General features: G+C 45.2%; 2 protein-coding genes across 7 annotated transcripts in view; one reads left to right on the top strand and one right to left on the bottom strand.

Annotated features, from left to right (window-relative positions):
• The window catches only part of SOX13 (SRY-box transcription factor 13), a 63,155-nt gene extending 47,372 nt beyond the window's left edge, over window positions 1-15,783 (top strand). For 4 of the 5 annotated variants that reach the window (XM_081010080.1, XM_081010077.1, XM_081010078.1 and 1 more), the window contains 5 exons: window positions 1,866-1,975; window positions 3,565-3,661; window positions 4,425-4,568; window positions 10,566-10,782; window positions 11,545-15,783. In XM_081010080.1, the coding sequence (XP_080866206.1) occupies window positions 1,866-1,975; window positions 3,565-3,661; window positions 4,425-4,568; window positions 10,566-10,782; window positions 11,545-11,824 (848 nt within the window). In that variant the 3' untranslated portion in view covers window positions 11,825-15,783. The remainder of the gene's footprint in view (window positions 1-1,865; window positions 1,976-3,564; window positions 3,662-4,424; window positions 4,569-10,565; window positions 10,783-11,544) is intronic. The other variant, XM_081010081.1, reaches the window with a different exon arrangement.
• ETNK2 (ethanolamine kinase 2) overlaps window positions 15,712-16,117 on the bottom strand; it is a 25,783-nt gene continuing 25,377 nt past the window's right edge. Inside the window, exon 8 of one of the 2 annotated variants that reach the window (XM_081010103.1) lies at window positions 15,712-15,848. In XM_081010103.1, coding sequence (XP_080866229.1) covers window positions 15,731-15,848 — 118 coding nt within the window. In that variant the 3' untranslated portion in view covers window positions 15,712-15,730. The remainder of the gene's footprint in view (window positions 15,849-16,117) is intronic. The other variant, XM_081010101.1, reaches the window with a different exon arrangement.

Genomic DNA, 16,117 nt, shown 5'->3' with positions numbered 1-16,117 from the left:
GTGTTAAGTTGTGGGTGAACATATCAGACGACACAGCGATTCTTCAAACAGCTCTTGTTTACTCACAGGCCAGAACAGAACTGAGCTGAAGGGTTCAGCCAGCCTGCTTATATAGAGCTCTACTACAACACAACAGTAACCACTTTCTGTAACTATCCAATCACTGAACTTCACTTTCAATCCCTTATTTGCATATGTGGACCTGAGTGAAAACTATCTACAGTATCCCCCTGCTGGCCCAGGGTGAGAACTTCAGTACATAACAGTAAGGCTATGGAAATTCCCCCTGATCAGGTTCCGAGCTGGCCCAGAAATGCTTCTGCATTTGGATGACAACTGCAAGCTCATGATTTGTTACCTTGCTCTCTTGATTTGCTGCGGGAAAAGATCTGCACCCATCCCTGGATTTAGGAAGGACTTGAACCTGGCATTCCTCGAGATTCTGTTTGGCATTGTTTTCCTCTGTTGGTCCTGCTGCACCAGTGTTGGAAGGGGAGAGGCTGTAGCTCATTGGTAGAGCATACAGAAAATCTCCCGGGTTCAATCCTGGCATCTCCAGGCAGAACTAAGGAAGACTGGAGAGCTGCTGTCAATCAGTGGAGGCAATGCTCAGTCCTGGTCTAACTCAGTATAACACAACTTCATATCAGTTATATCCACATGCTCTGTTTAAATGTGTTTCATTTAATATATGTTTAATTTTTCAGTAATTTAAAATCCCAAGCCTGCTTGTGTATGGCAGTTTTTTGCTTTGGTTTTGAAAAGGAAGATACCATGAGAAATATACTTTCACTATAAAGTAAGGTTATCAGATGTCCCCATTTCCTGGGGACCGTCTCCGGATTTACAAATCAGTCCCCATACCAAATCCATTGAAATTGAAAAGTGTCCCCGGATTCATTGAAAAAAACTGGTAACCTTACTCTAGAGCAGCCTTTTCAACCAATGTCCTCCAGATGTTTTGAACCAAAGTTTGCATAATCCTTGATCATTGGCAATGCTGGCTGGGACTGATATGTGAGCCTAAACATCTATGGAAGGCACTAGATTAGGAAAGGGCTGCTCTGGAAGCACATATTCAAATTCACTAAAATGTGATTTATTTCCCATTTAACCACTTTGCTGTGGTCAAATACAGAATCCTTATGAATCTCCATAAGTGGGGACCTGAATCTCCATTCTTTATGGTAAAGGTAAAGGGACCCCAGACCATTAGGTCCAGTCGCAGACGACTCTGGGATTGTGGCGCTCATCTTGCTTTATTGGCCAAGGGAGCCGGCGGACATGTGGCCAACATGACTAAGCCGTTTCTGGCGAACCAGAACAGTGCACAGAAACACCGTTTACTTTCCTGTCAGAGCGGTACCTATTTATTTACTTGCACTTTGACATGCTTTTGAACTGCTAGGTTGGCAGGAGCTGGGACCAAGCAATGGGAGCTCACCCTGTCGTGGGGATTTGAACCGCAACCTTCTGATTGGCAAGCTCTGTGGTTTAACCCACAGCGCCACCCGCATCCCAACATTCTTTATGGTACAGTGCTAGTATTTCCAAATAAATAGCTGCAGAGTACCTGGATGTAATATAATGTGTTTTGCATGAGAGGGGCCCACCCTGCAGTTTCATGATAATGGAAGGCACAAGATAACTAAAGCTTTCTCTTTCTGATAAGACAAAAATCTTTTGATGGGTCTGAGGAGAAGATTAATGGGATGCTTTAGAAGACAATGGATCTAAGACTGCTGGAACTGGAACTTAAGTGGCATGCCTTTCTTCCCCAAGTACCTTTCTGAGAATGAGCTCTGCAAGGGTACCAGATCTGCTTGATCTTGTGACACTGATTCCATTCCATTTTTAAATTTCAGGGTTCCTGGGGGAGGGAGATGCTATCACCAAAGCAATCCAGGATGCCCGGCAGCTTCTGCACAGCCAAAGCAGAGCGTTGGATGGATCTCCAAATCATCCCTATAGGAAGGTAAGTGGTATTTCTGAGACAGGTTTGGTCTTAAAGAGGGAGAGAGTCGGGATTTCCGTACTGTTTCAGGCACTATACTTATGCATGTGTGTTTGCCTTGTACATTTATGAACAATTATTCTGTATATATAAAACCTTAGATTTCCTATAACACCCTGAAGATGCACTCTCTGTTAAAAGTCAGGTGTGAAAACCATATTTTTGAGGAAGTAGATACGAATAAGTATAATGTGGAATCTGTGGAGGGATAGGCCCATCACCTGTAAGGAATGTGACTGGTACCCAAGTTTTCAAAGTCAACTTTTGTAATAGTGAAGAATGAACTTGCCAAGGCTCAATTAGGAACGGACTCATTTATAATGAGCTAATTGGAACTTGGTTTGGACTTGAATTTAGGTATACATTTTTAAGCTTGAGGCATGCTGAGCTTGTGCTTCTATCGAGGTCATCAGGAATATGAGAAGGCTTGTGAGCTTCTTAGTTGAGCTTCTACCCCAATAGACAGTGTAGTGAGGATTCCATAATTACCTCCACTGTCCCTTCTTTTTGCCCCAAAATATACTCTGCAAGGGCAACAAGAAGGGCTGATGCTGCAGTCTAGATAAGGCATCCCCAACCTTCAGCCCTTCAGATGTTTTGGACTACAATTCCCATCATCCCTGACCACTGGTCCTGTTAGCTAGGGATCAAGGGAGTTGTAGGCCAAAACATCTGGAGGGCTACAGGTTGGGGATGCCTGGTCTAGATGCAGCAACAGCATCCCAGGTACCAGGTTCCCTGGGAATTGCAGTCTCCCAGATCTTCAACTTTCTTATTAAGACACTAGAATCTTTGGGGAATTATATTTCCCAGGACTTCCCATGCTGCTGTAGGACCTAAGCTGTAACAGTATTAGCCCTTTTCATCACCTCCAACATTGCCAGATTGATTCAGTGGGTAAGGGAAGAGGTATGGCGGTGGAGAGGCTGTTGCTGGAACCAAACAAATTATAATCTGATTCTGGACCTTGGAGGGTTGGGGGTTGGTTCAGGATTAGCCCAGAAATTCTGAACTGGGAAGCTTGTGCCCCAATTCTGAACTTCAGGAGCATCACTAAATAGAATTCTTGCTCTGTTGTCGTAAAGTTACAAGAAGATCTTGCTCCCATGACTTTTGTCTTTAGAGTGATGCTTTTAGAAGTGATCTAGAATGATTGTTGGAAGTTCCAGTCTGGTTTCAATGGGGCTTCCCTCTAAATTGAGGGGATTCTGAAATTTTCCTGCCCTGCTTGCTGAGTTCAAACATGGTGGTGTGTTCTAAACAACCTTTCCAGGCCTCTTTGTCTTGCAGATAGTGCTGCATGCTGGTCTTGGGCTGGTCCTTGGCTGTCCAGTCAAGGAGCAGCTTTTAGGCTATGCAGCCCTGCATTTTGGGGCTCCTTATTTCTCAAAAGTCATTTACTTTTGACTAACAAGAAGTAAAAGCATATAGTCTTTATTTAGCACAAAGTGCATGCCGGTAAATGCTTCAGTTGAAGTTTTCATTCGAGTCACTCCTAACCTTGCTTGCCCTGGTAAAATTCAGTAAACCACCTTCCCATGTGCTTTCAGGACCATGTCAGCTTGGATTCTTCACCTGCAAAAGAACAGGTGGATGAGACTTCTTTGCAGAGACTGGATGAGTCCATGCTAACCTGTGATGGGGATGGTAATGATAGTTGATCATAAAAAAATTATCTATGGTAGAATTGGGTGCCCCCCGTTTCTGTTCCTCATAGGTGCTTCTGCTGCAGTTAACATCTTTCAGGTCTCCAAAGCCCAATAATTGGGGTGGGGGAAAGGCCAAGCTGAAAAATCCCATTTAGTTTGTATAATGAGATTCCTTCCCCATGAATCTATGAAGTTCTCAGCTTCTTTTCAGTTCCACACTCAGCTGATATGCAGAAACCACATTGTGCTATCTATAGCTGGTGTAGGAGACCTTTGGCTCTGCAGACATTGCTGAATTTCAGCTCCCATCAGCCCTAGCGACCATGGTCAATGGTCAGGGAGTTGTAGCTCTGCAATACCTGGAGGGCCAAAGGTTCTCCACACATGGCCTATAGGTAGCACAATGTGGTTTCCACATGTCAGTTGTAAGTGAAACTGCAAAGAAGCTGAGAATTTGTGAAGTCCATGGTTGGGGAGGGCAGGACTGCTGCCTCTAACTGCAGAGGCAGACTTTACCCACCAATATCTCTCTCCTCTATTAATCTGTCCAATCCTATTTTAAAGCCATCTAGGTTAGTGGCCATCGCTGCCTCTTGTGGAAGCGAGTTCCCTAGTTGAACCACGCACTGCATGAAGAAGTATTTTCTTTTCTAAACTGAGTCTGCTGGTTGCTCCTAAACGTCCTAATCCCTTGCCAGTTCTGTTTGGCTTGGCTTTGCCAGTGTCTCTATAGTGGCTGTTCCTTGGTCTTTCCTTCACAGGCTCACGACATTTCCCCGAATCCAGGAACAACAACCACATAAAGCGTCCCATGAATGCCTTTATGGTGTGGGCCAAGGACGAGAGACGCAAGATCTTGCAGGCCTTCCCAGACATGCACAACTCAAGCATCAGTAAGATTCTAGGTAAGTCTGTGGGCGGGTGTCCTTATTCGTTCTGCTCCCCCCCTTCCCCTCCATGGCTTTTGGGATTCCTGTAAGGCACATTGTTAGCCCCATGCACCCTCAGGCAAGGAATTACTGCTAATCTCATGCAGGTTACCAGCAGGCTGTGCGCTAGGATAAAAGCACAAAAGCAAATCCTCCTCATATTCTCTCTCTTTCTCTCTCAGCTGTCTTGATTCTTTGGCTCTGACACCTGAGCACACAAGCAGATGTGAAAGCAGCACTTTCTATTTTTTAAGGTCTTTTTTTTGCATTAGAAAAAGAGAGAGCAAAAACCCACATGTGCAGAGGAAGCCCATTCTCAGGGAGCTATAGATACAGCTGTGGTTGTGGGCCCTTTTTTGTTTTTTGCAACCTAGTGACATAAACTGCTGGCTTTGCACTGACCTAGAGAAGCAGTTCTAGGCCTTCCTTGGCAGCTGTGAAGTCAGCAGGCGGCCAGCTTTTCCCAGTAGCCCTCAGGAGTGAGCCTGTACAGACTTAGCACTTCTTCCATTCAGCAGCAAGCCTATTCTGTCTCTTGTTCTTTAGAGCTTTGCTGCTGGAAGAAGGAACAAAATAAGGCTTCCTTCCAGGAACAGGATTCTGAGCTGTGGGTTGGTGGGAGGCAGTCTGTGGACTGCCGCCAACCCAAGGAACTGGTGCTTGAAAACCTGGAACTTAGAAGAGAGGTTTCCAGTAGGCGATTTTCTCTCTTCACACCAGCATGCAGCTGACCTAAAGATGCCGGGCATGCAAAGTTATTCTGAAATTCACAGCCAGCAGAAATCCTGATCGGTTGCTACTGATGAGTGCTAATTAGGTGGCAATCGACAACATGCCTATATTCATTCTAATCTGCAGGATTACCTGTGGAACCCATGGTGATTGGGCAGAAAGGATGGCTTATCACAAACCAGCCTAAGTGATAAGAGCAGTGCAAGTATCTTGCCTTGGACCACAAGGAAGCAAAGGGGGTGTGAATTAAATGAAGCAGTGTAGGAACTGCTCTGAAAGAGTCATGGAAATGATAAGCAACCTGCATTGACTTCTCTAGTGCTTTTATTGGAATCACAATAAATTTTTGGCCATCTAGATTTATCTCTCTTTAAATTATAAATTATTGACCGTCTAGATTTATCTCCCTTTATCACTGTTCCCTGTAGACAATATTTTCCCTACCAACAGTGCTACACTAGGCCTTGCCTACTCCTGGATGATCTCTGCCCTCAGCAACACTCATGAAACACATGCTTAAAACAAAGGCCTGTGCATCAGGCCAAATCCCATAGCTTGGAGGTCCATAAAGTGTGGCCTTTGGACCACCAGTTCATTGAGATGGCCCATGGTTTGCCTGTGGATTTATGGTTGAAGATGGGAGATGGCACATCCATTGCAGTGAGTACAGTGGAACCTTGGTTCTCGAACGGCTTAGTTGCCGAACAAATCTGCTCCCGAACGCCACAAACCCAGAAGTGAGTGTTCCAGTTTGACCAACAGTCAAGTTGGTCAACCGATCAATTTTACAGTTTTCTGCCAAAAGTTATAACTATTTTTGTGTCAACAGCAAATATCGTAATCTGTGAAGTATATACAATGGCAAGACACACAACATGTGTACACCTGATAAAATGGATTATCTCGCTTAAAAATGATAATATAAAAGGCAACTCCCAGGTCTCAGTTTCTTACAAAGTATCACCATGACAACCCACATGAATTGAGAAAGTAGCCCCGGGTTTTTTGCAGTGGTCATAGCAAGCTGAGCCACTTGATGCATACTTTTCATTCCATAGAAAACCCCCTTGTATGGCAATTATCCCTGTTAGCAAGCTTAACAACCACAGGGGCTTGCTTATAAAGGACCAAAATAATAAGTAGATCTACAGCTTTTGTACCTCTGCAACTTTCCCATCCTGTTTTACAAGCAGTCCAGGTAAACAATTCTAAGGGATTCTAAGGCCTGGCTGGGGAAAACCTGAGGGTGAAGGAACACTTTTGCTCCAGTCACTGTGGCTTGCCCCAACCCCTGCCTGGTCCTCCACAACTTTTCTTAGACCTGGCAGCTGTATGCTGTTGTTCTGCTACATCAGTGTAGATATACGTCCATGGTGCTTTAAAGTTTAACTTAAGGGGGGGAAAGACAATGAGCTTCTTGGGACAGGGGCCTGTCAAAAACATTGACAGTGGGGTCAGTAAAGGAAGGGGAATGATGACATGAGAACTCTTCTTAGTTGCAGGGAGTTCTGCTGTATAATATTCCCAGCTGGTGGGTGGTTTCCAGCCTAAACTATTGAGCAAAAATTGGCATATGCTCTGCTGCTAGATTAGAATGAGATTATCTTGTAATCATCAGAGCCAGTAAGCAGGGGACCCAGTCGTAAGAACATATACCTCTGAAAACTCAGGTTGTGAGAATATAGTACTTGCTATATAGCTTGCTATATAAGGTATATTTTGAAGACTGTTCCAATAAGCATATTTTGAGAAATCATATGATCACTCATCACCTGAATCTCAACCCAAAATTTAAGTAGAAGATTGTGAACTCTTGGATAATAGCATACACTCAGGGCAATCCATGTATACTCAGAAGTAAATTTCTGTTGAACTCAATGAGGCTTACTGCCAGGTAAGTGGGCATAGGATTTGAGCCTTAAAAGCACAGGGCAGTATTCAATTGCTACATCCACTTGCACAATGGGACTCCCCCACTCTCTGCCATGCACATCCCACACTCTCTCCAAATCTGTTCCAGAAGGTTGCGGGGAGCCCCTAGAAGAGATTTAGAGAGTGCATGGCAGGGAAAAGAGGGAGGAAATGTTCCATTGTGGAAGGAGAAGTCCTTGTGCTGATGGAACACGAATCTTAGTGCTAGGCTGGATTCCACCCTTGCTTTGTGTGACATCCAGCTCCTTGTCTGGTCTTTTTGTACACCACAGGTAGAAGTTAACAGCACAATACCTAATATAGATGTCATGTTTTGTTAATGCTAAACAAAAATAACCCTCACTAGCGGCAGTGCTGTCTCACTCAAGCATGTGTTTCCCATGATGTGGCCTAGTGTTGAGCTGTCGCATAGCCTGGGTGGTTATTTAAAGAGGTTGGTGTGGTTTCTGAAGGAGGTCTCAGTCCACTGGTGCTGGGAGTGAACATGTTATGCTTCAGCATTGGAGGTTTGTGGGTTACTCTCCGCATATTTAATCTGGGCTTGTGCATTGTTGCTAAAATAAAAGTAAGGGCTCTTTATTTAAAGGAGTGCTCTTAACCCACGTTGACCTTTAGCATCAAGGGGCCTTGTGGTAGACTGCCTTTTTCACCCCGCAACCTACAAATAGCCACTGTGATGGATTTGTGTTACTTAAACATTACTTATTTGAGAGAGCATATCTCAAAGTTTTCATGAGCTAGCTGGGGGAATTTGCACCAGAATCTTTCTGGCATAGTTTGAAGGTGTGCAAATTTGTATCGTGCCCACATGAACTGCAGCAGCTGAATACTTCACAGATATTAATGAATGTAACACTGGTTAGAGCTGCATCAGGAGACGGTAGAATCGACTAGATCTCTTCTGAATGCAGATGAGGATGTTGCCATTTTTTAACGCTCTCAATTTTAATTTTGATTACCTACAAGTAGAAATTGGGAAGAGGGAGCTGCTTCATGGTGTGCCAGTTTCTGCTGCAAAGAGGGGTGTTTTGTGGGTTTTTTGTACTTAGGTAAATATTCATAAATGGCACCCCTGCCTGCAGTCAGAAATGATAATGGTCCATTTTGCCACCTCATTCAGCTGTATTTGCAAATCTGGCCTCAAGACTCATCATTGTTTTGATTTTGAGTTTCTTTAATAGTTAAGGGGTAGTTCAACCCACCTTGCTTTGCTGTAGTTTCCTTCTCCAATAAGTCTTGACCAAGTGAATTTTGTCCAGGCCGAGTTTCTCCTGAATGCTTGCTGTGTTGTTGTTTTTAGTCCTGTCTGCCAAAGTAATCTTGGGCTGATTTTCTTCCTCTGCTTCTTCCCCTGCTTGGACGAAACCTTCCATATCTCTCCAGCCTGCATTCTTCACACACTTTCTGGTGGGAATGACAGTAAAGGTCACCCAGCCCAGGAAATTCGAGTTACAGCGGGGCAGCCTATTTTAGCTGTTGCACCTGCTCACCATACCTTGTGCTGGGAAGAATTCAAAAAGAGCAGCATAGGAAGGTGACTGGAAAGGTCAGCAGGAGGGAGGGGTTCTCATTAGCAATAGGTGGGCTGCCTGTTCACTGTGGTTTGTGGCCTTTTATATGGAAAGGCTGGATTATCGCAGTGGACTCTAGGTGGAGCAAGCCCTCGTCTTGGTCTGGAAACTCCAACTGGTGCAAAACACTACCGCTATCCTATTTGTGGGGACAGACTATCGCCAGCACATAACGCCATGGTTTAAACAGTTTGTGCTGGATGCTCATATGTTACCCGTCCAAGTTAAAGGTTCTTGTATTAATTTGCAAAGCCCTTAACAACTGTTAGTGGTCCCCAGTGACTCAGATGCACGACTTGTATCCCCCACAAGCTGTACATTTGGTATTGTGGGCCTGATTCTGAGGCACTTCCTCTTAGCTGAGATCAGGCAGATCCCCTCCCTGTTAGAACTTTGGGCATTTGAAAAGACCTTTCTGTTCCAGCAAGCATTTTAAGGAAGTTCTCTGTTCTGATGTTTAATTTTCATTGATATTATTCACCATATGCTTTTTGTAATTTTTTATGCACACAATTTAGAAACATGAGCGATTAAGTGGCATATAAATAGCTGAAAGAAATAAAATTAATTAAATTCTCACTTGTCTGTTTTGGTATTTGGGCCTTGCAGTCTGGCTCTTTTTACCACCTCTCAAGTAATGCAGTGTTTGAAATGTGCAGTGCATCTCTCTGAAATAATAACATATGTAAACAACCTTTCTGAGTCAGTGTTTGCTGCTTGACAATAGCTAAGAGTTTCAAATGAAAACTTTTCAGCTATATGTGGTCATTACAAGGTGAAGAAGTCTTTATTAAGCACTGCGTCTCCTGGATTTTGGTGGTTTGGTTTGATTTTTGGTGTTCATCCTTTTGCAGTGCTTGTATCTTGTGCTTGGATAATTTTTTTGTGGATGAGCACTTTCATTATATTTCTTTCGTGTTAATGGATTTCATAGTATATTGTATTTTGTACATTGTCCTTGTGAATAACTTTGTTTCCTTCTGGTAGTGTGAAGCGACATTAACCATGACGTTAGGGTTAGTGTTCACTGAGGACATAAAACATATACCTATTTAAAAATGCGCAAACTGAACACATGGAGGAATCTATGGTCCTTGCTCCTAGCTTAAGTGGATTGAAAATATTTGATGGACACCTGCCTCTGCTCTTCTTCATTTAAAAGGCACATATGGCATTTTGCAAGGGGATGCAGAGATATAGGATTTGTTTTGTTTTTGAAATGGGTGCTCCATCTGGCATATCCATTGCCTTGATCAAGTCTTGCACAATTTCTAGATGAGCGCTATTCCCTATATGGGGAAATTTTTAATGTTTGATGTTTTATTCTGCTTTTATATTTGTTGGAAGCCTCCCAGAGAGATTGGGGCAACCCAGTCAAATGGGCAGGGTACAACTACTTCAACTACTACTACTACTACTACTACTACTACTATGTGATCTACCTGATGCAGCCTGTTTGTTGTAATTTATGGCCTGCTGAACAACCCTTTTTTGTTGGGTTCAGACTTCAGACTTGGAAGAGTAATTGCTTGCCTATATTTCTCATCTCCAACATCTGAAATCCATTTATTTTCGTGTCATCCCTCCCCTTCTCCTTTTGTTTTAAGGACATCCTCTCCTGTTTACATTAAAAAGCAGTATTTTGACAGCGCAGAACAGGCTAGCTATATGTGGCTGGAAGCAAGAACAAAGTCAACTGGTTAAACCTCTCCCTCTGCATCTCGTTTCCACTTTGCAGGCTCACGATGGAAATCAATGTCAAATCAGGAGAAGCAGCCCTACTATGAGGAGCAGGCTCGGCTCAGCCGCCAGCACCTGGAGAAGTATCCCAATTACAAGTACAAGCCCCGCCCCAAGCGCACCTGCATCGTGGAAGGGAAGCGGCTCCGTGTCGGCGAATACAAGGCATTGATGAGGAATCGGCGCCAGGACGCCAGGCAGGGCTACCTGATTGCGTGAGGCTCCCTGCCCCTTCTCCCCTCTGTTTGCTCCCGAGCCCAGCCAGGAGCTTCCTGTTGCTCAAATCCGACTTAGGGAGTGGCTGATTTGGGGAGCAAAAGACAGCCCAGCACGTCCCCTGCAAAGTGCCCTTTGCACGAGCAAAACCTCTGACTGTGGCCAGCAAAGGCTTCCTTGGTAGTCGCCACAGAGAGGCATGCACATTCTTAAAAATTATGCCTTGGTGGCAAGGACACAGCTGATTTATACTGACCCAGACAAACACTAAACCGGGGGTCTTAACTTTAAGCCTATGGATAGCCTCGCTGACTTTGAAGGGATCACACATGTGATTAAATACTTTGCTGGATCACATCACATCAGCATAGCTGGCACTTCACAGAAGACAGGCAGCCCCGAAAGCCCTTCCCAGGATCTGGAAGCTGGTATCCAGCAAGGGTCGTGGCAGACAGCTCCTCTGTTTCACTTGCATTTCCTAGAGGGCAGCATTGCCCAAATACACTGCAATCTAGGTGGAATCTAGACACATTTAGAAATGCTGTGAAAATGCTTTATAAAAAAAAAGTTTTGAAAAATATATTGAATTTCCCATAAGCTCACTATCGCCATCTAGTGTCATATTTGTATAATGCACTTCAAACGTTATATTTGCAGCTGTACAGCTGAGTCCCTAGTCCCTTGTGGAGAGGTGGGGCATATGTTAATGGCGGAGCAGCAGGGAGGAGGCTATGGTTCTCATGCTGTAATGTCTTTTCTAGACCTCAGGGCAGCCAGATGCCTCCTTCCTCTTCGGATCTCATGTACCAGCGGTCAGTTGGGATGCAGCTGGCTTCACCCCTGATGGACCACTACCTGCCCCGTGGCATGGAAGCAAACATGCCGGTCATCATCAACACCCGTAGCCTGAAGCCAGAGGAAGGGGATGGGGCTGAGGACAGTCATTCAGTGCCCGATGGCGAGATGTACCACTACAGCGAAGAAGAGGATTCGGAGGGCGAGGAGAAGAGCGATGGCGAGCTGGTGGTTCTCACAGACTAAGCCAGTGGTGTGAAGGGGGAGGGAGGTGTGTGGAAACAGGGGACTTCCCCAGCCTTTGTCCTCTTTCCAGCATCAAAATAATTAGCTGACTTTGGAAGAAGGCGGGAGAGGGCCAAGGAAGAGAGAAAATGCCCCCAGGTTCTTCCGCTGTGTGGCTGCAGATTCCCGGGAAGCAGCCAGACCTGTGGGTAGTTGTACCAAGTTGTACCCATGGGCTGTAGCTCAGCGGCATAGGGGGGCACACTCTGCGTGCAGGAGGTCAATCCCTGGCACTTCCAATGAAAAGGTTCTTATTCTGAAGAGCCATTGCCAGTCAAAGTAGACAATACTGGGCTTGATGGACCAATGGTCTGACTCAGTGTTTTCCTAGATGTTTTATATAAAAGACAGACATGGAGCAGAAGAAAGAAAGGATCTGGCCTGTGTGTCATTGGTCCATAGTGTTGGTAGGGATTCTTGATCATTCATCATCTTCTCTCTTGAAAGGAAGGAATTTTGGCTCAGGCTTGCTGAATGTGCATGAGGGTCAGGCTCAAAGAGAGGCACCATTCAAGGAAAGCCTTGGAATGCAGATGACATTGCAACTGCTGAGGGACATCGCTCCTGCCCTCTGGGTGGAGGCGCAGGGCTCTCTCCTCAAGCTGCTGTGAGTTTATATAAGAGGGAACAAAATCCATTATGGACTGGCAAGGGAGTGCATACAACCGGGAATATAACCTGAAGCCGATCCAGGAATGTAAGATCTCCTGAATCCTCCTGAATCCAACACCAATCTTTTTGCTCTTCGGAGCAAATGCAAGACTGGGGAGAAGTTTACTCCTAGTCACAACTGCATGTGTCTTCCATGCAGCATTCAGTTGTGCTGTGGCTTACCAGCAAATCTCTCCTTGTGTCCATTGCTTGCTTGATCTCCTTTCCTTGAAAGCTGGTGTGTGCAGCTGGTTGGACAGAGGCCTCACCTGCTGGCGTTCTGCACCAGCTTTTAGTAGCCACACAGTCACCACCAGTTTATCTGACCTCTCTGGGGCCTTTCAGTTTTGCTCAAACTGGGTGGAACGCTTGTTCCCTGTATGTTCCGGATGCCTGCCAGTTCTGCATCTCCCTCCCCACCCCAACTCCACTTTTGTCCTGTGTTTGTTTCTTTCTGCTCCCACCGGCCCTGCCAGTAAATTCCCATAGAGCCATTTTTAGCTCTGGACTTGAATGAATAACAACAGACATCTCGGAGGGGCCCTCTTCTACCCTTGGCAGCCCTGGCCCAGTTTGTAAAATAAGCCACTGCCCGTTTCCCTCCTGTGCTTGTGTGCTTGCCAGTTCTCAGTATATGCAGCAGCAGGAGACACCCAGCAGCAGCAGCAACAGCAGCAGCAGGGTTCAAAACTAACTAGATCCTTAGTGGAGATCCCTTGGTCATATCTGTGAGAAGAGGAGAATCCCAACTCAGGCAGAGATTCTTGCGGAGTTAATTCTAGTTATGCCACCCTGGTTATGTGTCTCCATAGCATCAGATACCATTGAGTTAAATGGAGCTTCCTCCCAGGTAAGCGGGTCTAAGATGGCACAGGTAACAGCAGCTGCTTGCCTCGGATGTGGTGACAGATTCTCAGGCCCCCTCTTGGGAACTGAACCCTGGTTCCCCATCACCTGTGGTTGTTACAGTACACAGAGACAGTACCACTGAACATTGATAGGGAGGCATTAGGATGTGCCTCCACTGCCGTGGTCTGTGATTACCATGTCGGCCCCGCGGAATCGGGGTTCAGTTCCGGCAAGGAAGCCAGAGAAATGGTTAGCACAGCCAAAGAAGGCAACAGGTGCTTGAGTTCCCCTCTTGTAACCCAGGGAGATTGTGAGGAAAAATTGCAATATGGGACTCATTCAAGGCCCAGTAATTTGAATGAGTACATTTTAAAACCTTTAATGAATTGGTAACTCTAAATAACTGTGGGCCAATCGCACACACCCTGTCAGGTGTGTTTAGATGTATTTAGATGTCCACTCTGTCAACTTTCTCTACCTGCTGTGGTCACAACACAAGCCCTTCCTTGCTTATTACAGTGGTACCTCTGGTTTCAAATGGGATCCATTCCGGAGGCCCGTTCGCAACATGAACAGAATGCAACCTGCAGCGGCACGTCTGCGCACTCACAGGTTGCAATTCGCTGCTTCTGCGCATGCCTGTGATGTCATTTTGTGCATCTGCGCATTTACCAGAGGCGAAGCCCGGAAATAACCCTTTCTGGTACTTCCGGGTCGCCGTGGGACGCAACCTGAAAAAACGTATCATGAAACAAACGTAACATGAGGTATGACTATATACACAAGTCCTCCTTGGCCCAGTGCTGAAGGGGCTTCTCCTGCATCCTTCTGGCCCAGTTCTACTCCCATTTATTCTTTTGTGGAATTGGTCAAAGCAGCTGCAGTAGTTCTGGTACTGATTCACATTGTCCTTGGCCAATGAGTGGAGAATGCTGAATTTCACCACTTGAAAAGAAGGAAAGAGAAGCAGGGGCATTGAGAGGGAATGTAGAGGGTCATGGTCTTAAAATATATAGATGTATAGTGTGTGTGTGTTTGCATACACCTCTTTCCCCCACCTCACCACACCTGATGACCTTCTTAAACTTCTCAGTCTTCTCTGACAATGTTCTAGCAGAAGCCAATGGAGAATATAAAAGTAGAGATGCTCCAAAACATGGGAGGCGTTTGCTCTCTACTGGCCAAAGATGGAATGGCATAGAGAAAGCAAAAATAGTAGAAAGACACCGTTACTCTGCCTCATCTCAATAGTGAAAATGGATAGTCTCTGGCTTTTGACAGGATGACCGTCCCAAGTGGGAATCCTCCTCCCTCGTATCTTGGAACAGTGCATGTATACCACATCTTTTTATTCCAGATGTGGAGATGAACAATGAGAGAAAGGAGGATTGAGTTGGAGGTAAAAGCAATTCAGCTCCACTTCTGTTTTTAAGAAAAACTCCATGTCATCTGAAAAGTCCTTCCTTCTTTGGGCAAAAGTAATTTACAGTGGTACCTCAGGTTACAAACACCACAGGTTACAGACTCCGCTAACCTGGAAGCAGTACCTCGGGTTAAGAACTTTACCTTAGGATGAGAACAGAAATTGTGCGCCGGCGGCAGCGGGAGACCCCATTAGCTAAAGTGGTACCTCAAGTTAAGAACGGTTTCAGGTTAAGAATGGACCTCCGAAAGGAATCAAGTTTGTAACCAGAAGTACCACTGTACTGAAACATCAACCTTTTTTATCCACATGACCCAACCTAAGGGACCAAGATTTCCTTGCTTTCCTTGCATCACAAGCAAAATGGCACTTGCAAGAAGAGTGGCAAGGTGTTCCCCCATTTTTTTTAAAAAAGGTGAAACCTCTAATTAATGCCCTTGCACCTGGACCCACGTTCACAAAGGTTTATTCCTCTCTGTGTTAAGTCTTTGAGCTATCACACCAGACACTCTGTTCTCTTTGCCACAACAGACGAATGCAGGAATTCCCTCTGGAACCTCCCCTTGTCTATCCGTGTGACCTGTGCTGGCTGCTTTGGCTCCCCTGACTGGCTTTACCTGCACCTCCCTGGTTATTTATTCCTCCCCAACTCTCATTTATGTTAAAGACAGCTTCATGAGAGCAAAGAAAGGCACATGACAGGCTCAATGGAGAGGAAGTGATACAATTAGCGGGGGAATGGGTAAGGCTTTGCCTCTTGCTGTTTTTTTTATAAACACATCCATCTCCCCACCCGCCCACCCTGGTTTTCTCTAGCAACTGGCTGCTGTTTTTGTTTAGTTTTGTCCCCTGTCTCTCCCCCACAAAGATATCTGTACATATAGATAGAGCTTTATTTTGTTAATAAGACTAGTAACTTAACCTGTATATTTCAACATACTTGTTTATAATGGGTTTTCTTTTCCGTGGTACAATAAAGAGGATGTTTTTGAGCAGAGGATTGTGCCGAGATCTAGTTTTGTGGAGCTGACGCAACAGCCCCCAGTCCTTTTTACTTTCTGCCTGCAGGTGAAGATTGAGAATACTTCCTGGTTACGCTCTTAAATACAGCAGGTACATTGGACAAGACAAACCTGCTCTGGGTTAATATGCAGATGTTGGCACTGACCAGGAAACTGCAGATGTGAGCTATGCAGCCCAGTCCTGTAAGGACCCCTGCAAAACCTGCTTACAAGAGGAAAAAGCCAATTGAATCAGCAGTTGTCTTTGAAGTGCATTCAACGCCCCCCCCCAATACACCTGCTGTCCTTAGCTTCAGTTGCTTCGTGAAG

The sequence above is a fragment of the Podarcis pityusensis genome (assembly GCF_964106645.2).
Source record: "Podarcis pityusensis genome assembly, chromosome: 6".
In the NCBI taxonomy this organism is placed as follows: Eukaryota; Metazoa; Chordata; class Lepidosauria; order Squamata; family Lacertidae; genus Podarcis; species Podarcis pityusensis.
The sequence above is the reverse complement of the archived record's forward strand: the minus strand, read 5'-3'. Positions and strand labels throughout refer to the sequence as shown.